At 48.0% G+C, this 22,233-nt stretch overlaps 2 protein-coding genes across 2 annotated transcripts in view; both read right to left on the reverse strand.

The window, feature by feature from the left end:
• sh3gl2a (SH3 domain containing GRB2 like 2a, endophilin A1) overlaps nucleotides 1-22,233 on the reverse strand; it is a gene marked incomplete in the record, with an annotated part of 696,881 nt that overhangs the window by 298,315 nt on the left and 376,333 nt on the right.
• Nucleotides 1-22,233, reverse strand: part of bnc2 (basonuclin 2) — a 72,777-nt gene that overhangs the window by 5,437 nt on the left and 45,107 nt on the right. Inside the window, 5 exon segments of the mRNA XM_055923496.1 lie at nucleotides 48-87; nucleotides 89-539; nucleotides 10,819-11,894; nucleotides 11,942-11,989; nucleotides 11,991-13,331. Coding sequence (XP_055779471.1) covers nucleotides 48-87; nucleotides 89-539; nucleotides 10,819-11,894; nucleotides 11,942-11,989; nucleotides 11,991-13,331 — 2,956 coding nt within the window.

The raw sequence follows: 22,233 nt of genomic DNA on the forward strand, positions 1-22,233 counted from the left end.
CTCCTCCCTCGCCGACCTGGTCCCGCCGCCCCCCGGCCCCTGCCTGCCCCGGGGTATGCTGGGAGCAGTCCTCCCCGTCGCTGACTCCTCCCTCTTCCCCCTCCTCCTCCAGGTCGTCCAATAGGATGCCCTCATCGCTGCCCTCGTCCGACTGGCGTGATGAATGGACTGATCCGCTGGACTGAACACTGGACGCGGTGCTCAGGTCCAGCACCATGTAGTCGTCTGGGGGGCCACCGCGGTGGTAGAAGCCGTTGGTGTGGGGGTGGTGGTGGTGGTGATGGTTTAGGGGGTGGTGGTGGGGATAATCGGTGCCTGCCGGGGAGCTGGCGTCACGGTTCAGCCCTCCTCCCCCCAGGCTGGCGCCGCCAATGCCCGCCCCTGCCATGGCGTCCAGGCCCAAGTGGTGCCCGGCGTAGATCTTAGCCAGGAACTCGGCGCGCAGGTCCTTGGGCAGCGGCGTGAGTTGGGGGTCCAGGACAATGTCGTCCAGCTCTTTGGTAAGCAGTTTGCGATGCAGGTTGATGTTGGAGCTGTGCCTGGTGGAAAGACATAATGAAGGGGGAGGTAGAGAGAGATCGTTTTCATCAGAAAATGGCTAAACAAGTTGTCAAATGAAGCAAAATGGTGTTTCAGCGCTTTAAACAATGACTGGAGTGGTAACATTCTCAGATCTTTTTGCATTCCAAAACACGTGTTCTGTCTCGCCCAACACATGCACCTATGCTTGGAGTTCTAAGTATTTGAATGATATTGTATCAGTCACTACATTTTCAATAACCCTCCTCTCTTCCTGTCTTCTTCACTCACCCCCGACCTCACGCCAGACAAAATAACTACTAAACGATTCACCTTGTTCTAGAACCTCTCCTCACTCTTTACCTTACTTGCTTAACCTATCAAGAGGAAGCTACGTTGAAATGGCTTCCAATGCCCTCCCTTTTAGGTGAGAGAAACTCTACCCAGTCCTTCTCTTAGCGTTCCCCTAACTGGTCTAACGCGGTGTGGCGAGAGCATCCCGCCACGGTATTTACCACAGTCAGCACGTCTAGCACAGCCCCGCTGCAAATCCAATAGACTCTGACTCAATTAAATACTCCACCATATTGAATGGGAGTTTATCAATTGATTGGAGCTGTGGTAATGCCATAATCGAGGGAAACTGGATAGCGTATTAGATCTCCGACAGCATTATCACACTGGCTCCCTATTGGAAGTGGCTTAGTCAGGCCCCCCTTTTTAAACATATGATCTCCATGTATCCCCTTCGCTTTAAGAAATAAAAATGGCCGCTTTTTCACACACAAAGCAGTAGTATCTCATAACGCATAGCCACCGCCATCGAATTCCCAACAAGGAAGTGTAAGCCTGGATCTGGTGTCGTGCTAAAGCTTGCTAGAGCTAAAGGGTATTGTTTGTGCGGTGTAGCAGTCTGCGTTGCAAAGCCATGCCAAAAGATGTGAGATAAAATGTGTTTTGACAGCTCAAATTCAATGCTTCTTCCAATTCCACAGTTGCCATTTCAGACTGGAAGGGATGCAGGCTCCACCACAGCAAATGTCACAGTAAAATGGACAAGGAAAAGTAAACATAAGTGAGTAATAACTGATATGGGAGTGGCACAGTATACACATCCCACTGTCCACAATACAACATGTTAGGGGACTTTTCAAATGAAATCAAGACTTTTAAAGTGAAATTAAATAAAAGTAAGCAATGACTAAGGGATATCAAGCAGTGCTTTTAAATGTGATGGGTTTTCATGCAAGGCAAGGGGCACGGTGGAGGGTGTGACAAACTAAAAAACTAAAAACAGACGTCCTTGGCAGGACAGGACGAGGGCAAATGGATTCACAATGTATAGTAGAGCTTACCAGCAGTGCCATGGTTGATGCAGTCAAAAAGGGTCCCTTGCCTTTAATTATTTAGTTCCCTATCGGACATTCTCCTGCAAGAGGGTAAAAATAGTATACATTCATTGGAATGGAGGGACCCTTTCTTTCTGTGTTACAAGAGGAAGCAAACAGGAGCACCGTCCACTTGAGCATTGTCAGCATCGAGGAGCGGGGAGAATCGATTGGCCGTGGTTGTCACTGCCGCGTGTGTGCCTGTGCGCGCAAACTTGTGTGTGTGTGAGAGAATACAGTACATCCATGTTCTGAGACTTATGAACATTCTTAGCTCTCTTCTTTTAACCTATGATCACAGTCTGATACACAGATGGTGTTATCTTGTGGTCCAAATAGTCATGACTAATTGTCTCTCCTAATGTATCCCTGTGTAGATGGAGAAATGACTGTTTCCACGACCAATAAACAAACAATTGGGTCTAGACAGACTGTCAGAAAATATTTTGCTACACCGATTACATTCAATTTGATTGGTTTGTTGATTGTTTTTAGTGGGGATGCCAACAGGCTATGGCATTAGTTGATGTGATTGGGCCGTATGCTGTTGATGATGCTCAGGTAGGCGGGTCCTTTGCAACATGTCTCCACCCCTAAAACCACACACCCCACACTGCTCATAAGCTCTAGTCTGCCATGGCTCCCTGACTGATGAGGTTAAAACACATGCTAAAGTGCCATGCAGTAAGTACCCTGAATTACTGCAGTATTACTAAGTACTACTGCATCAGCCACATGTCATTACTGTGATATCAGCATTTATACTAGATCACAACTGAATAACTAACACACAACCCATCTACATTCTGCATTTATATGTCCCTTCTGGTCCTTATACTGTCATTCACAAAGACCACATACTGAGAAAAAAGATGTGTTGCGTAATCAAACAATTAGTGATTACTGTTTAAAATAAATAGATTGTTCATCTGCATCTTTGGAACAATTCAAGCATGTGGAATATGGTGTGAATAATGGCTGCTTGAATAGACTTTGCGGAGGAATTCACCTGCACCGGTGATAGATGCATCTCTAAACATATTCACTGGAAGTGTGTCAGTCAGCAGTTATATTCTTGGGGTTAGATTTTCCTCATTTAGAGGCCATACACAGATTCCTTCATTTATCAGATTTAGCCTCTCTGCCCCCATCTCCCTGTCTCCATCACTCTGCCACCACTATTTCACTCCCCTTCTTCCCCATTCCTCTACGCCCCAAACCAAACTCCTCCGTTCCCTCACTCCCTTCTCCACCTCTCTGATGACCAGTAATGTGGCAGGAAAACCAAATTGACAGTCTCATCTTCGTCAAAAGACGGGGGAGGCCTCTTGAGAGGCCATTTTGTTTGTGCAGAGTAGGAGGAGACAGAGAGAGAGGCGCTAGCTAGCTAACGCGCCTGTCCCAGCCAACGTTAATCATCTTTAGGCTCCCGTCTCTCCTCCAATGGCCCTGTCCTTCCCTCTGTACCGGGTGTGTGTGTGAGTGTGTCTGCACTGTCTAAATGAGTCGTAATGAGCAAAGTGAAGTCATATTAAACTGATGCTGATGGTTCTTTGCTTCTGCTGTCATGTGGGGTTGCTATGTGATGAGGTTTGGAGTGGAGAGGTGGGAGGATGATCGAGGGGTTGGGTAACACATTCATCATTGTCTGTCTTTATTCTCTACTAGCTATACTAGCTGGAGAAACTTGATAAAAAAGTTCATAAAAGGAATATTCCTCTCAGGGGTTGGTTACACAGACTCCACAGACACACCATAGAGGTTTAGATGGAAGGCTAAGTTACAGATCACATCAACAAAGCCCTGTCATTATATTAGCCTACAATTACTTACAGAATGTGAAATATTTACGACGCTTATTGTTCCAAAGGAAAGCCTTCTGAAAGTGATTCTCTGATTATCTTTATCCACAAAACCCAAATGTATCAAAGATAAGTTAACATAAAAGTCCCCTTTCATAGTATAATGTCATTAACATACTGTTCATCAGTAGATATTTTGTATTTTGAACTCGGGATCTGTGGCTAAATTAAATAACACAGTCTCTCTATAAATGATCAGGCCTTTGTTAAAGCATGGCAAATCAAGAGACTGCAGCTTCACTGAAGTTCTACCAGAGACTGGGCCGACATGGCTTGAAGGGAGTGGGGGAGGAGAGAGAGAGAGGTGGAGGAGAGAGAGAGGAGGAGGAGGAGAGAGAGAGAGAGAGAGGAGGAGGAGGAGAGAGAGAGAGAGGGAGGAGGAGGGGAGAGAGAGAGGTGGAGGAGGGGAGAGAGAGAGGGGCAGGAGGACGAGAGAGAGTGGCTCTGAAACGTAATTAACCTTCATTCTCTGCATCCCTCCATCCGTGTGGGGACGAGGGGCCGCTGCACACTAGTGCATCATGGGAAATAAGTGCGGGAAAGCACCTGGTGACAGAGTCCTCCGATGGAGGGATGAAAATGAATAAAACAAGGAAGAGTCTTAATAGAAACATGTAGAAAAAGAGAGAGGGAGGCCTTGTCGTTGATTTAGGAAAATATGATTAACGAGGATAATAAGGCCGATGATTACTGGTCGGCACGCCTTTCAGACGTTAATCATACTACCGCTGCTGCCACCGCTGTGTGTGTGTGCGCCGCCCTCCACAATAAATATGCAATCATTTACCTCTGAGCTGAGCGCCTGGTGGCCAGGGGGCTGAAGGGAAACACTGTTACTGTACTGATGTGCAACTAGCAGCTAGATGTTAGAGGACTGTGTGTGTGTGTGTGTGTGTGTGTGTGTGTGTGTGTGTAAAACAGCAGTGTGCTATGTTGTTTTTCCTGTTAGTTAACCACGCCATTGATCTGTATCTTTACATCTACGTCACCATGTAGATACAAAATGCCCCCCCCCCCCCTCTCAAACGCTTGTGACACTATTGTCATTTCCCATTGTCTTGTTGTTTCCCTCAAATATTAATATGATACCGTAGATCTAATGTTCTTATACCCTCCCGTCTAATTGACTCTGACATCGGGGCTTTTGAAGGTAGCGTTTGTTTGATGCGCCTACCTACGTTCCTCTGGGGTGTCACTCCACTGTAGAGAAATAATTGACTAATGGGATATGCTGAGGTACCTGGACAACCTCCTGTTGTTGGTATAGACGTCAACATCTCGCTGTGAGGAGAGAGAGGAGAGGTGGTGGGGGAGAGGAGGAAGCTGGTTATTAGCACTGCATATTACAGACCTGGATCTTGCATACATTATCTGGTTGGAAACAAATGTCTGGGTGTCCCAGCAGATTTAGGCTCAGATACTGTTTCCGTTGTTAGAGAAATGTTACATTCTAAAGCTCAAATAGGGATGAAGAGAAGGCATACGGTTTGGTTTACTGAGATTAAATATCATTATTCTGTGATATAATGACTAGATTATTATAGATTACAGGTTATATTGCATTAAATGTATTTAATTAATCATACAGTTACTTATCAGATTATTTGAAATATTATTTGAATTTGTGCTAAAATATAATAATGATTGGTTTCATAATATCAGAAATAATATATTATTAGCTGTGGAATTTGTAACATTTTGTAGTGAATCTTATGAATAATGTCATTTGAAACTACTCAAACTTTATGTAGCAGCAAACCAATGTCTGAGGCGTTGTGGTTTCCCAATCCTTCCTCCACAATAATATTATCAGAGCAGAAAGTCCTTATGAAAACGACCAAATTATTTTCCCATGTTACAACTACAATTACACTGCAGCATGCATTATGTAGTTAAGGGATTATCCAGGGACACATCTGATTGGTGTTTGGCCAGAGCCCTGACTATAGCTTCAATAACCCACAATTCCTTTGGCCCCGCGATACCCCTCTGTTGTTACGCTTCTCTCCTTATTCCATAGGAGCGGCAGGCTCAGTAATACATCCCATATGCTACCAGGAATTTATGCGCCACACAAAAGATCCGTCCCGAATGGCACCCTATTTCTCATATAGTGCACCACTTTTGACCAGGGTTCTGATCACAAGTAGTGCACTATATAGGGAATAGGTTGCCATTTGGGACACACTCAAAGTATGGAAACAATAGTGTACTTAGGTGTAACTCACCCACATCTTGGTCTAAAACCGTCTTCCTTCTAAGATCCATATGTTCACAGCAGTGATTGTCCTCTCTTCCTGCTACACACCTATCTATTCATCAGGGCCTTATGTTAAAGCGCTTCTGGAATTTATATGCTTGTGTTTCTGGTAATCGAGTCAAACTGTCACACGCACATCACTAGGGCAAGATTCCACAGTCACTGTGACACCGTGTCTGTGAGCGTGGGTTGAGGTTCATGCGTCACTATAAGCCTGTGGAAGACATTTGGGTTCATCTTTGAGCCAAGATGGAAGACGAAACACAGTCTAATTTGACCTCGCTCCCTCACAGTTGCACCTCTCTATACTACAGCACCCACTGCCTCTTGGAAACCAAATCCTTTACTGTGAGTGAGTCAGAGGATCCTAACTAGTGCTGTTCTTCACTGATTCGTTTTTCCCACCACTGTCATCCCCTCCTCGTTTAGTGCCGGAGTTAAGTGTTTTTTTAAAGGCCATTACGGGGTCGCCGCGGCAGATGCTAATACAAGTGGGGAGCGCTAATGTCGGAGAGCGCCCAATAAAAAAGATGGACGGCTAAATTATATAGTTGGGAGACAAGCTGGGGCAGTGGTCGGGAAGGATGACGGGAGGGGGAGGGCTCTGATTCATAGTTCTACCTTGACTTCCACGAAATAAGGAAGTAGGTCGCTGAATTAGGCCTCCTCATTGGTCAGTTTGGCCATGTGTGTCCAGCTCCTGAGCAGGTATTGGTCGGCTTACTCGCCACTCATTCAGAAATGTCTGAACTGAGTCGCTGGGATGCCTCGATACCATTGGCGTTTCTGTCATGGTAATTTAGTATCTAAACATTTGTTGAGATGTCTGTTCGCTGTGGGGAGGCTGTTATTTGGATCGTAATCAAACCATAAGGTCAGGACTATTTGTTTAATATCATATTTTATTTTTGTGCAATAAAGAGACTAATTAAAAATACTGTGTACATTACAATGAATCAGTGACTCTCTGTAAGACTATATGCATCTGTAGGAACGCATCAGCTTTTGAGTATGTGTGAGTTTATACGTGCACAAGCATGTGTCTGTGTGTTTGTGTGTGGTTATGCGAGACAGCAGGCCTCTCGTGCCCCGGGCGCTCCCTGTCCCTAAAGCCTCGTCAAAGAGGGTAACGAACTAACGTATCATCCGCGGCTGCGTCAAACACACGCATCGGCACGGAAACGCATCCTTTAATAACACTTCCTGTCATCTTCCTGCTGTCGGCACCAGCTGCGTCAGGTGAGCGGCATGATTTCACCTTCTCTTCTCCGCTAACGCTATTTTACCTGTCTCTTCTCCTCCATCCCCCCTCTCTTTTCCGCTAACACTATAACCCATCTCCTCTCTTTTTTTCCTCTCCTCCACCTACTCCATCCCCTCCCTCTATCCCTGCCTCCATCCCTCCCTCCCTGAACAAGTCCCAGAGTCACCTGCTCTATTTACTTGGTGCTAATGAACAAACAGGAACAGAATGAACAGATGCCACTGAAACAAGGAACTTAATAAAGGCCCCGGGTGGAGAGGGGAGGCGGGTGGAGGGTTGCTGTTGAGACAAAACAACTCTGAGAAAAACCAGAGAAAAAACTCCTCAGAGAAGCAAATTAGATTAGGAGGGGGAGAAACACACTCGCTCTTTATCTAAATAAAAAGTGTGACTTGTCACCCCGGTGTGCTCTAACACGACAAAACATGTTTTTATCTCTCTTTCTCTAGAGGAGCTGGTTGAGTGAGGCTTCCCCTCTTCTAGAGCTCTAGAATGTGGCATATGTCATTATACTGGGAGCAGAGGCATGCTCTGACTGTGTGTGTGTGTGTGTGTGTGTGTGTGTGTGTGTGTGTGTGTGTGTGTGTGTGTGTGTGTGTGTGTGTGTGTGTGTGTGTGTGTGTGTGTGTGTGTGTGTGTGTGTGTGTGTGTGCGCGCACGTGTGTGTGTTTGTGTGTGGGGCTCTGCTAAAGCGATAAAGAGATGCATTTGTTACACTTGAAGTCATGTCTATTTTCGAGGGGCGTTGGGGAGGAGATGAATTTACATTTCCTTTCAAGGGCCCTTTTTCCACCGACACCCCACTGTGAAGACAGACTGGACCGTTCAGTCAAATGGACATGCTTGTTTACACGGTGGTCAGGGGAATAGACCAGGCAATGTCACACACAAGGCCTTTACTTCAGTTTTTTTTATGATGCTAATAACAATGCTAATGAGTCACTATCGATGCTATCATGGGGTCGTTGTTGAGAGTTTTAATTCCCTAAATTACCCTAAAATCCGGACACATTTGGTAGGCTATTTTCAAACCACTCTTAGGCCAGTCAGTCTAACGTCAAACACCCCCTCATACAAAAAAACAAAACAATTGTTAGCAATTCCTTGGAGAGCTAAATGCTAGTTGCTAGCCCAGGGCACTCTGATGTTGTGTAGCCTCAGCATGTGTTGTGTTCTGGCGTCAACCTGCTGCTAGCTTTAGTGGGTGGGTGTATTCTGGGAGGGTGTGTGTGGATAGGGTGGATGTGCGAACAAGCCCAGGTAGGTAAAGCGTGGCTAGCCTCACCTCCTGGAGCAGGGCGCTAATACATGCAGTGGCTTGACAGACCGCTGTCTACGTTAATGTATGCTACCTCACCTGTCAGTGACAAGGTGAGTGATGGGAGGTAAACAGGGGTATATCTCAGAGTGGAAGATTGTGTGTTCTGGCGATGACAACCTACTTCTCTGAACTTTGACATGACAGTCAACAGATGCCACTGTATACCTGTTAAATTACAAGTGTATCTCTGCTAATGGTGCGTTTCACTTAACATATGGTAGGTGACGCCTTAATCATTTCACTCCATCTAAGTAAGAAAAAAGGAGACTTCACTGCAGTTGAGTAGCTCATCAAGAAAACTCATCTACGGTCCTAAACTTCCCCGTTACTAATTCCACAATTACTGATATGATGAAATATCAAATAAAATGATACATGCACCATACATCCACAACATTGTCAATGTTTCTAAGTACATCATGTAATGTCAAAATGAAAGGACAAAACATATGTAATGAACCTACCTTTAATGAATGCCTGAATTATTAGTATTTTTTATATATATATATATATACACTGCTCAAAAAAATAAAGGGAACACTTAAACAACACAATGTTACTCCAAGTCAATCACACTTCTGTGAAATCAAACTGTCCACTTAGGAAGCAACACTGATTGACAATAAATGTCACATGCTGTTGTGCAAATGGAATAGACAAAAGGTGGAAATTATAGGCAATTAGCAAGACACCCCCAATAAAGGAGTGATTCTGCAGGTGGTGACCACAGACCACTTCTCAGTTCCTATGCTTCCTGGCTGATGTTTTGGTCACTTTTGAATGCTGGCGGTGCTCTCACTCTAGTGGTAGCATGAGACGGAGTCTACAACCCACACAAGTGGCTCAGGTAGTGCAGCTCATCCAGGATGGCACATCAATGCGAGCTGTGGCAAGAAGGTTTGCTGTGTCTGTCAGCGTAGTGTCCAGAGCATGGAGGTGCTACCAGGAGACAGGCCAGTACATCAGGAGACGTGGAGGAGGCCGTAGGAGGGCAACAACCCAGCAGCAGGACCGCTACCTCCGCCTTTGTGCAAGGAGGAGCACTACCAGAGCCCTGCAAAATGACCTCCAGCAGGCCACAAATGTGCATGTGTCAGCATATGGTCTCACAAGGGCTCTGAGGATCTCATCTCGGTACCTAATGGCAGTCAGGCTACCTCTGGCGAGCACATGGAGGCCTGTGCGGCCCCACAAAGAAATGCCACCCCACACCATGACTGACCCACCGCCAAACCGGTCATGCTGGAGGATGGTGCAGGCAGCAGAACGTTCTCCACGGCGTCTCCAGACTCTGTCACGTCTGTCACATGTGCTCATGTGCTCAGTGTGAACCTGTTCTCATCTGTGAAGAGCACAGGGCGCCAAAGGCGAATTTGCCAATATTGGTGTTCTCTGGCAAATGCCAAACGTCCTGCACGGTGTTGGGCTGTAAGCACAACCCCCACCTGTGGACGTCGGGCCCTCATACCACCCTCATGGAGTCTGTTTCTGACCGTTTGAGCAGACACATGCACATTTGTGGCCTGCTGGAGGTCATTTTGCAGGGCTCTGGTAGTGCTCCTCCTTGCACAAAGGCGGAGGTAGCGTTCCTGCTGCTGGGTTGTTGCCCTCCTACGGCCTCCTCCACGTCTCCTGATGTACTGGCCTGTCTCCTGGTAGCGCCTCCATGCTCTGGACACTACGCTGACAGACACAGCAAACCTTCTTGCCACAGCTCGCATTGATGTGCCATCCTGGATGAGCTGCACTACCTGAGCCACTTGTGTGGGTTGTAGACTCCGTCTCATGCTACCACTAGAGTGAGAGCACCGCCAGCATTCAAAAGTGACCAAAACATCAGCCAGGAAGCATAGGAACTGAGAAGTGGTCTGTGGTCACCACCTGCAGAATCACTCCTTTATTGGGGGTGTCTTGCTAATTGCCTATAATTTCCACCTTTTGTCTATCTCAAATTCTTGTTTAGTTAATTGTCGTGTTTTTTGTGGACCCCAGGACAATAGCTGCTGCCTCCGCAAAAGCTAATGGCTTTCCAAGTTCACAAATGAATTAATAACACCAGTTGTATCATAATATTAATTCATACTCTACTGATATTTAAATAATTAGTCAGAAAAATTGAGGCAGTCAAATTAAGAACCAATTGTAAGCCAAGAAAAAAGACACTGTTAGTGTGTATATGTGTGTGTGTGTTGTACGACACTCACCTGTCTCTGCTCCGTCGGGAGGGGAAGGCGGCGTTGCAGCCGGACACGGTGCACACGTGCATCTCTTTGAGGTGTACGTTCTTGTAGTGCAGTTTGACGCTGTAGGAGCTCTTGAAGCTCTTCTTGCACACGTAGCAGATCTTGGGGTCGTTGGAGTTGGGGCTGGTGCACAGTTCTCCCTCGGGGGAGTGCGAAGAGGGGAACTTGGGCGGGCTGGCGCCGTAGCTCATGGAGGAGATGAAGCTCTCGTGCAGGGCGGCCATGCTGGCGGCGGCGGCTGCTGCGGCCGCCATGCCCCCATTGTAGAGGCCGTACTGGCTCATGCAGAACATGTCGTAGGTGGGGTCGTTGAGCTCCTCCTTAATCTTGATGGTGGGCTGGTGGGGCGAGGGTGAGGAGCGGCTCTTGGGGTCTTCCATCTCCTTCCTCAGCTGCACCTCCTCATCTCTGGCCTCCTGGTCCTCCTGGTCCTTTTCCAGGTTGTTGCCTCCTCCCACTCTGGAGCTCCTGGAGGAGTTGAGCCTCAGCCTCTGGTGCTGCTCCTCCACCTCCATCATCTCCTCGCGGTAGAACATCTTGGAGTCCGAAGTCTCCGAATCGTTCTCAAAGTCTCTCTCGTGGTCCTGGTCCTCGGAGGTGAAACTGTCCATGCAGCGGAGCTCACCGCCTGGGCCTCCTCTCTCGCCCCTGCCACCCTCTCCACCGGGTCCCTCTCCCCGGCAGTCGTCCTGGTCGTGCCTCATCAGGTGTCCCCTCATCAGGCCTGGGCTCATCTCATCCTGGGAGGGGGACTGGTGCCCACTGCCGCCACTGTGGTGGCCGTTGTTGTTCCCTCCGCTGCTATTGTTGTTGTTGTTGTTGCGGTTTCCGTTGATGTTGTTGTGGTGGAGGTGGGAGGAGGGGTGGTGGTGGTGATGGTGGTGGTGGTGACAGCTGTCGTCATCATCGTCATCTTTGTCCTCATCGTACTCGTCCGCCACGTCAATCACCTCCTTCTCGATTTTCACCGGCATGCTGGACTTACGGGGCTTCTTCTTGGGGGTGGGGTCCGTGTTGGTGGCAGCAGCTGGATCCTGCTGGGGGATACTGGGGGTGGGCAGCCTGTGGTGGGACATTAGCCCACCTTCAGAGGACATATTGTGGGCGTTGTGGGAGGCTGCGGCCGCGGCGGCAGCCAGGAGCTGATGTTGCTGGTCCATCAGAGAGGTGCTGTTGGTGGTGGAGGGCAGGATGGGGCTGGTGGGCAGTGACACTGGAGGACTGACCAGGTGCTGTGGGGACAGTAGCGTACGGTAGAAAGGGGGCACCGGCTGGATGGGATGCACCGACTTCAGGGAGGGGAAGACCAGTGGGCTCTGCAGGGGTGACTGGAGCATGGGGTCCAGGGGCGGGGTGGCGAAGCCCAGAGGCGGCCGTCCGGGGCTGGTGAGGGTGAAGCCGCTCTTGGCGCTGGAGATGACGGGCGTGCCGGGGCCCGACCCACGGATGAGGTCCTTGTCGCGGTTGTTCCTCAGCATGGGCATGTGCAGGCGTGGGTTGGGGTTGGCGCTGTGGCGGTTGCGGCTGCGCAGGGAGCTGAATACCATGTTACAGCCCTCGATGGTGCAGCGGTGCTTGATCTTGAGGTGCACCGCGTTGTAGTGGATCTTCAGTGTACCTTTGTCGTAGAAGGTCTTGCCGCACGAGTTGCAGCACACTCGGCCCTTGCGTGAGGTGGCTCCCATGCGGCGCATGCGGTGCATCTTAGAGGAGAAGGATGAGTGGGTGATGCTCTTGGACTGCTCGCTCTTCACAAAGTGGTGGTGGGCCTGGTGGTCATTGAGGGAGTTGGACCTAGGCCGTGGGGTCCCGGGTTGCCCCTGGCCTTGCTGCTGCTGGCCTTGCTGCTGTTGTTCCGTCTGCTGCTGGGACGGCTGGCTGGAAGGAGTGGGCGAGATGGGTGATGCCCGGTTGTTGGGCTCCTGTTTGGGCTCGATGGCGTTGTTCATGCCCCCCAGGGCTCCGATGCGGCTGGGGCTCTGACCGCTGCTGCGGAAAGGGCTGAGGGATACTTCGGACTCGCTGCTCTCCACCGGCTCGCCCTGGTTGGGTAGGCTGGCCTCGCGGTCCCGGTCATGGAGGCCCCGGAGGCCCGACTGCTCCAGCGCCAGGCCATTGGGGGGCAGGCCCAGCATGGGGGCCGACACAGGGTTGATGTACTGGAACGGCAGCAGGAAGGCCAGACTGTTAGGGATGTTCTCAAAGTGGTGGATGCTGGACGGGCTGCTGGTCTCCATGTGGTTGAGGAGGCCTGGGCTTCGGCCGCGTCCCGTGCTGTTGCTCTCGATGAACGTCCGGATGCCTGAGTCGGTCTTGGAGGAGGGCACGGTGACCGCCTGACCCTCCTTCTCCTGGATGGCCATCAGCTCCACGATGGACTTGGTCTCTCCGAAACGAAGGAACTGCTGCAGGGTGATGATCTCCTCTTCCCGAGACATAATGGACCAGCGGTCCAGCACCTTGCCCGCAACATCCTAGAGGTCCAATGGAAAGACAAGAGAGAATAGACAAAACACACAAAAGTTATTGATTGTGCATAATCACTGTGGTCGGTCTGAGGTGAGAGGGAGCGGGGAAGTGGTGTTGTTATCGGCTCATGAAATTCAGAGGCCCCTGAAGCGACAAGTAAAGATTGATAATAGAGCTCTGATAATAACCCTCCTCTTCCCTGTCCCTCTTTCCCTTCCTCCTTTCTCTCCTTCCTTCTTTACCTTTCATCAGCTATGCATACACAGTCATTAGGCACACAGCGAGAGGAACAGGCAGAGTTTAATAAAGTCTAAAAGCAAACAAATGGAGACCGGTGGGGCTGGTGGGCTATTAGTGGGTACCTGTGAATTCTAACCATTTCTGGGGACGTTGATCTATTCGCTGTGAGACTGTTTAACAAAAACAGCCCGTGAAAGATGTGAACTCTCGCTGAGAGTCCCTCAGAACAGTGCACGGCACGCAGCTCTGCTATGTTTACTGCCGCGATGACAGCCGGGGAGAGAAAAGGCTGCTAAAAGAAATAATGGATTAATTAGCGCGAGTCACTAATCGTACCTTGCTACTTGGCCATTTTTCGTAGTTTGTTCATTACATTCCCCCAGAGATAAGAGTTAAGTAAAATGGAGTTAGGAATATCATATATATCATATAATATGGGGGGTTAAATCAACTTGGACATTAAAATAATAACACCCATGTTCATTTAAGTGCGTCTTTGGAGGTGACACCGATCTGGCATCACGTTCATTAAGAACAGACCTGGGGTCAGTCTTTACTCTGCTTTATGTTAATGAGGTTTACGGGATGCATATCTCCCATCAGATACAATACTAATGAAGCAGCCATACTTTACCAGTGTGACCGTGTCAAGAGGAAAACGCATGTGCTTGCATTTACACTGCCTATGGAGAGAAGGCGGGAGGGAGCGGGAAATGTAATCAAGTAAATGTTGACAGGACATATTTTACATCGGCCTTGGTGTTTCCCAACCCTGTGCTTGTGGAGCCCTGTGGAAGCGTGGGAAACAAAGTTTCCATCCTGGGAGAACAGAATGACTCCGATGGGAGAGCTCTAAGCATTATTCCAAGAGGAGCACTTTCCTTGGCGGCCGTCTCTTTTGGAGATGGTGCTATTAACCACAGAAAAATAAAACGCCTCGAGTTTTGAACAAACATGCGCGTCAATTGCCAAACGTCGAGACATGGCAATGGATTCTGGGAAAGGAATCTTGGCAAGACCTGAACCTGAACTGAAGGGGTTTGCGGTCGGGCTCAGAGCTTTGATACACAGAATACTGACCCAGTTCTGTTGTCTCTCACTCTGAACCCACTGGTGCTCTGACTGTGTACTGGGAGGGTGGAACCCAGCAAGTCACTAACAGAGATTGACACATCCTTTCAACTAAAAAATGTATTTGAATGACAGACTTTAACAGGTGTTAGTGTGAGATTCAACATTAGTGCTAATAAATTATCTAGACATTTTATTCAAACTTAAGTCCGACATTGCTTGTTCACACGGGCAAAAAATGGGGCTGTGTGCACTACAGAGCTGCTACTTTGTCAATGGTGTGAGTGTGTGTGTGCATATATTCATGAGTGTGTGTGTGTGTGTTTATTATATGAGTGGTGGGGATAAACACTACAGTTTACTCTGCATGGTCCTGTGGGACCTCTGCAGCCCAGTCAAGTGTGACTTCAAGGGAACGACGTAGTGCAACCACAACAATTAGAAGCAACGCTAGGGTACTGTTCCCCGTTCACACCCCGCTCTTTCTCTCCTGCCTGGCAGAATCTATCAGAGATACAACACTGGAATCTAAAAGAGTGTAAAAATACAACATCACAAAGGGCCTTAAAGGGAAAAACACAAGATAAATGTTTAACAAGACAGAGGGAGAGAGAGAATGGAAAAGGAAGTGTGTGTGTGTGTGTGTGTGTGTGTGTGTGTGAGGGGGGGTAGATAGAGAGTGGTTGGACCTCATGCCCTGAGACATAGAAGACAAATGAATCCTTGGGAGACGGAACATCAATAGTAACTGGGGTTATTTGTTGTTAAATATACATTAAAAAAACATTTTACACTTTCATTCTGTGTGTGTGAGTTTTTCGCCTGGAGGTATATGACTTTAAATTGTAGCCTGGGCACTATTATTTCATAGCTGCACGGCCGTTGGGGCATGTGGGTTTCCATCGGATTCCATTGAAAAAAGTTAAATTAGAAAGTGTATAATTAGGAAGAAAAATAAGAAATGGAGAGAATTGCTCAGAAATAGTCACTCTGAAATGTACAACGGGAGTCATAGAATAAGGGTCACATACGTTAATACACTGACAAGTACACAACAGGCACGTATGCACAAGGGACACAAACTCACCAAATGATTGGTGCAGAATGGAATAGCTATGACACATTCCAATATACGTGGTACTATTTTGGATCTGTTTACTGTTACAAAGTGACACTAATGAAATACAATACAGCAAATGTTGTCAGAGGTAGGTTATGGATTAGAAGATGCCCAATAAAAAGGTAGGCCTACACTGCGCAGATGAATCAACAATAAATGTTCCTCACTTACCCTAAACCCTGAGGAGAGAGTCAGCCATCGCTGGTTCAAAGGTTCAAAGGTCACGCCACCACTTGGCAGTCCTAGTCCCCTTAAAAACCCACCACACGCAATTTATCCTTGTGCTTTTCAGATCACTGTCCGAACACAGACAAGTAGGGCTTATGTTCTTATCATATTCTTCCCTTCATCCCTGCTTGTTGTTCAATCACCATACAGGTCAGTACTACGGCTATGGAGAGAGAGAGAGAGGGCCCGTACTGCAGTGGGGGCTAGGAAAACACACACGGCCCAGCCTCCGTCCACTGTTCTGCTCCGCTCCAGATTCTCCTGGAGCACAGTCAACAGGGGCTTAGGCCACGGAAGGGGAGACAGACTGATGGAGAGAAAGACAGACAGACAGGGAGAGATGGATAGATGGAGAGAGAGAGGGGGGATAGAAACACAGACAGGAAGAGAGAGAGGGTGAGGGAGAAACTCAAGCTTGCATTTACTGAACCCCACACCAACCAGAGTGAGTGAACAATATGAGGGGATTAGCTTGACTACAGTTCCTGGTCCAGGGGGAAACCTCATGTGCTTTTTATTTCAGAAACTTCTCATTATTATTCGCCCATTTTATAACCCCTCTCTGTTTACGCTATGTAATAGTAGATTTTGCAATAACGTGTTTTATGGTAACACGTATCAAAGTACAGACCACAAGGGCTGGGCAACAAAAAATACAAAATAAATATTAACAGATAATAAAACATAACATATTCAACAATGAACAAGAACATGTTTCATTGCATATTTCAGTCAAAGCAATGCTATTTGATGGTATCATGACTGGGCTTCATGTCTTTTATATACAAAAACAACTCTTTAGCACATTTATGTAAATAGACTTACACTACGAGACTCGATCCACGTTCAAACACAAAGATATGCAATGATAACCCCACTTGTAAATCAAACACTGCTTGTTAATTGAATGCTAACTTCCTAGAAGATGAGAAATGATGTGTAACACCACAATAGCTAGTGTGTGTGTGTGTGTGTGTGTGTGTGTGTGTGTGTGTGTGTGTGTGTGTGTGTGTGTGTGTGTGTGTGTGTGTGTGTATACACACTGTGTACATATCATATCTCAGAGTCTGGGTGATAGAAATTCCGAGACAGCTCATGTACATATTTGCACACAAACACAAAGTCCCTGTAGTGTTAACCACCTCTTGCAGCCCACTCTGCATTAGCGCATTAGTCTAGCGACGCCGCCGCAGCGTGAGTAACAAATGTGCCATTAGAAGCACTTTTTACAAGGAGGCACTCATCTCCCAATTAGCCTAATGTTGGCCCTCTCGTTCCCATGTATTTTCCAGCACTGCCCCCTCCATCCATCCCCAAGTAATACCTCATTAATCCCTCCCCCTCGCCCCGTTCCTCCTTCCTCCCGAGGTATGACAGATCACCCTGTCACTACACATCCCAGAGTCCTTTAAACAATGCGGATAAACCTCCGTTTGTGAGGTTAATGACAATTAAACAGTAATTACAGCAGAGAAGCGGCAGTAGGATACACACTTAATCTAGTGGACGGCCCCTCTACCCCCTCTACATTATTAGTTTATCCACCGTGTCCGTGTCACTCGGAATTAATCCGCCCGACGACGGCTGTGTTTATTTATCTTGCAAACCGTTGGCTCGCTAGCGGCGTTTCCCGGTAATGTTTGCTAGTAGCGGAGGTGCCCGGGTGTTGTCGGGGGCGCCCGGCCCAGCAACCTGCCTGGTTAAATTATGGCTGACAGGAGAAGATGAACAAATGATGGCCTTGTTATGGGGCCGGGGCAACGCTGTCAGATTAAAACAAAACAGGCAATTATACAATTAGCTGTAGCGCTAGTATTAACAGGCTGAGCTGAGAGAGAGAGAGAGAGAGAGGGGAGCTGGGAGGATTTACATAGAGGACTAGAAGGAAAACATACACATACTTTTCACTAATCATCACCTATCATAACCAATGACCCAGTCTATTTGGCAGGAGAGAGATCCTGCACTCCTCACGCAAGGCAAACAAAGCTAATATCAACCATTAATATCCTATGGACTGTTAGTACAGTCGACAGTCGTGTTCTGGGCTTTGTGGAATAGGGGGATCTGTGACCCAGATAGAACTAAAGATGTCATAATGGGGGTTTATCAGTCTTTCTAGGCTTTATGATAATGCCATTCAATAGACACATACATTATATACAGTAAGTGCATCTTGGCCCTAATAGATGTAGGCTACAATGCATGGGCTGGCTACGCTTGAGGCAGATTCCCCAAGGGCAGAGCGATGCAACCAGCCAACCACACGGCTGTATGTATCACCCTCTCGCCGCGAAGGAGACTACTGGCTGGCCGTGGCGTTGGAGTTGAACCCTGGGAACCACATTGATCCACCAATCGGCTTGCAGTGCCGCGTTCCCCCAGAAGACACCAGGGAATCCCCTATTGATCCCCCTCGGCCGCTCTCTTATCCCCAACGTGAAAAAGAAACTGCCTCTATCCCCACGCTCGCCACTTCAAGGGAGGCTAAGCACGAGTTCCTTGTGATCTGAGTAGGTCTTGAACCTTGTGGCTTCCCTCCTCCATGTTCTGTTTCTCTCCCTCCCTTTCTCCCATTCTTTTTTTCTCTTTCTATCGCTCCATGAATAATGTATTTGGGTAGTGGTGGTGGCGAGAGGGGTGCCATGGGGGATGGGGTTCACAAAAGCTCAGTGCCTGGAGCCATCAAGTCAGAGGGCTAGGGCTGTCTCCAGCCCCTGCTCCGCTCCCATTGGCTCTCTGGTGGCAAGGTCGGAGGTCATTGGTTGAACAACCAGCACCACTTCCTGCATGGTGATGATGGGTCACGGGGGAGAGGGTCGACCCAGACGTGGGCGGAGGACATTTGTAAGGAATCGGTACTCTGCGATCACGCTTAGCTAACACCATGTTCTCATTTAAACTGAATGTTTTGTATTTGAGAGGACACACTTTAAAGATGACGAACGCTTTACATTATTTTCCGCATTATCCTACATAATTATATCTGATTGGTAAAAGGGCATTTTTAAATGTTTACTTCCAATTGAAATAATACAGTAGTGCTATTAGATAATGGTGTCATGTATTACAATACTCAAAGGAAACAAGAAACTGACACTGAAACAATCAGAAACAGTCTGTCAGAGAGAGAGAGAGAGAGAGAGGACTCATTCGTTCCAACAGGGAGATGGAAGAAGATCAACTACAGAGAGAGAGAGAGGGGGGTGATGATCTTAAAGGACTCATGATGACCCCCTGAGGGGAGTGAGAGTCAACCAGCCCAGGCCTGGAGAATCATCCTGTTTTCCATATAACATCCCAGCCGCCCCTTAAAAAGACACCCTGACATCTAAACCAGGTGTGATTCAATAAAAGACTACACATGGCCCTTCTGCTGCGGCACGTTCATCATTCTTATTAGAACTTGGGAGGGGGAGGCAGATCAGATATGGAATCCGGGTTGATGCCTTTTCCGTTATTCAATTAAACCCAGGCACTGCAGGTCGTGGTCAATATGATGCTCATCAGTGGCAGAATGACTGGGGTCTGCTCTCTCTGCAGTGTGAGTGAATGTGACTGCTTTTTCACTGAGAACCAGACACAGTGTTCAAGCAATTCAAGCAGACTAGCCCAGAGATACCCTGGCCCTGCCTCCCTGCCTGGTTGCTCTCCAACCTGATTTAACTCAAGGCTTTGGTAAAATATTCATGACGACGTGTCGGTTGTTGCTTAGGGCGCTAATCGAGTGGAGTGAAATTTATAGTGGTGGTTGCATGCAGGCGGTTTAGGGCCTTTCTACCGGGACAGATAGGGTGAGTCACTCTCTGGCACTCCTTGACATCCAAGTGGCCCAGGGTGAGCTGTTCCCCCTCTTTTTCCCAGGGTCTCTCTCTTTCTGCCCCTAAAGAGTGTCTGGTAACCTCTGGTTGTTTTAAAGCTGTCCCTCCGCATCTCTTCAAAGGGAAGGAGGACGGTCCTTTGGCCACAGCCCAGCAGAGGTGCAGATGGGGCGGCACATGGAAGCCATTTCGGGGCCTCTGCGCCGCAGTGGAGAAGAAAAAAAATCTTTGGAGCGGCCCAGGCTTCAGATCAGATCAGAACCTTTCAAGATGCGCCCGCAGCAGTTAAATCTTAGCACCGTCTGGCCGGGCTTGGACCGATCTATTGATTTCGCTGTCTCTTTTCACAAGGCATCCAAGCTAACGGCTAGCTAGCCCCGCTGTGCTAAGCAGCCGTATCCTCGGTCTACAGTGTAAAACACAGCGGATCCAGAACGCACCCAGGGGGGACTCCTCTGAGAAGTGAGGGAGCAATAAATGAGAGAAAAGAGAGGGATGAGAGAAAGGGGGGAAGGAGGGAGCGCCTGATGGTTCACATTAATTGAGGATGATTCGTGTGATGTGCAGCGTTTGGACGCGGCCAGGCCGGTCTGTCCTGGGCCTGGGAGACAGATGTGGGGGCCGCTGTTCCTCCTCCAGGGGCTGAAAGGAGCAGTGAGGCGGCTGAGAAATGGCCTGTCTGTCCAGGGGGGTGGAGGGAAGGGGCTGCTTTGGTGTGATGTCCTCCTTTTCTCTCCCTCTTATATCACATCTCCTTTGTCTTGATTACTATTTTGGCAAGGACCACGGGAGGAAAGGTGCATTAACATGTGCTCACCATTTGCTCCTTGGCTCTGCTCGTTGGCTTACAGTATGTTTCTGTTGTATTCTGATGTATGTATGTGTTGTTTCTGTTCTCCCTCAGTGTAATACCTGTCCCCCCCTCTAACAGCCATTATCCTTAAGCAGTTGACGGAGAGAAACAAATGTGATCTGTTTGAAGATTAGCCCCGCTGGAGCGAGGACAAGTAAAACATTGATACTTGATATTTGTTGCGTTTTCTACCTAATATGGACTAATGACACTTGAGAATGAGGTTCCAACCTTCACTAATCATCAACTTAATCTCATAGTCTGTGTCTGCCCATATCTTACAACAGAGAAAGCCGAGGTGTAATGAATTATCATTTAATACAATTCTTCAAAGCCAATAAACATCAACTCCTACGTCTTGCCATTTATGTAAAAATGCACCAAATAAGATTTCTTATTCCATTCTTACCTGTGATGAACCACAACTAAGTTAATATACAGATAACCAATTCCCTACACAGTGCTCATTGTACACTGAAATAACTGAGTACGAGACTGACTGATAAAAATAGACAAAAACACACACAATGTACTGACTCCTATCTGCACATGGTGATTTTCCAGTGTCCCCCATCATCATCCTGCAGGAGTAGTGGTGTCTATAACACACCATTAGGGGAGCTCTCTGCCTACTGTGTTTTTACTAGGCTAGCATGCAGCAGAGAGAGAGGAGAGAATAAGCTAATGGACTCTTTACTTAATGTGATTAGAGCCATTATTGACATGCTGCCAGGAAGATGCAAGACCATTAACTCAACCCCCACCACTCCTCCACCCCCCTGGTTCCACGGCAGCTCTGCGCCCTATTTCACTGCCTGCCTGCCTCCCTGCCTACCTCCCTGCCTTGCCCTGCCTGCCTGCCTGCCTCTCTTCCTGCTTTCACACACAGGGGCCCCTAGACGGGGGGTATGGGGTCCCCAGAGAAGTACTGCACATGTTTTTGTCGTTGTTACTGGGAGTCATTGTAGCGTCTCGCAAAATTCCACCACGCTTTACAGCATAGCACACTGGCTTATCAGAGCACACTGGCTTATCAGAGCACACTGGCTTATCAGAGCACACTGGCTTATCAGAGCACACTGCCCACCGGCAACAAGACATGCATGTAGAAGTAGTGCAGTACATCTGGCTGTTCACTCTAATCCACTTGAAATGACAGAGCAATAACAAGCTGTTAACATGACTGGTCCACCAAGGAACAATAGATCAGATCGATTGTATTGCGTGTTTGACGGGGGAAATCTAATTGTTGCTGTTGCTTTGAAATGACTAACATGAACAGGCTTCTGTTCAAGTGTCCACGAGGAAAGTAAAAGGTATACTTAAGTAGGAAATTGTCGCTCCCCCCTGTTTCAAATTACAATGGTTCAGCCGCTCTGGTTTTAAATGGCCTCATTGGGATTGTTGCTTGGTATGTGGGTCGGCCCATTCATCTTTGAAGAGGTGGGTGGCACTGTTGCTGCAGTGTGATTTACACTACCCCACCTGAGTGCCAGAACACATCTATCCTTGTGGCACAGCAGTTCACATAGCCAGTGGCGCCTGGAGAATGTGTGTGTGTGTTCGGTGTGTGC

Source organism: Salvelinus fontinalis, chromosome 5 (assembly GCF_029448725.1).
Source record: "Salvelinus fontinalis isolate EN_2023a chromosome 5, ASM2944872v1, whole genome shotgun sequence".
Lineage (NCBI taxonomy): Eukaryota > Metazoa > Chordata > Actinopteri > Salmoniformes > Salmonidae > Salvelinus > Salvelinus fontinalis.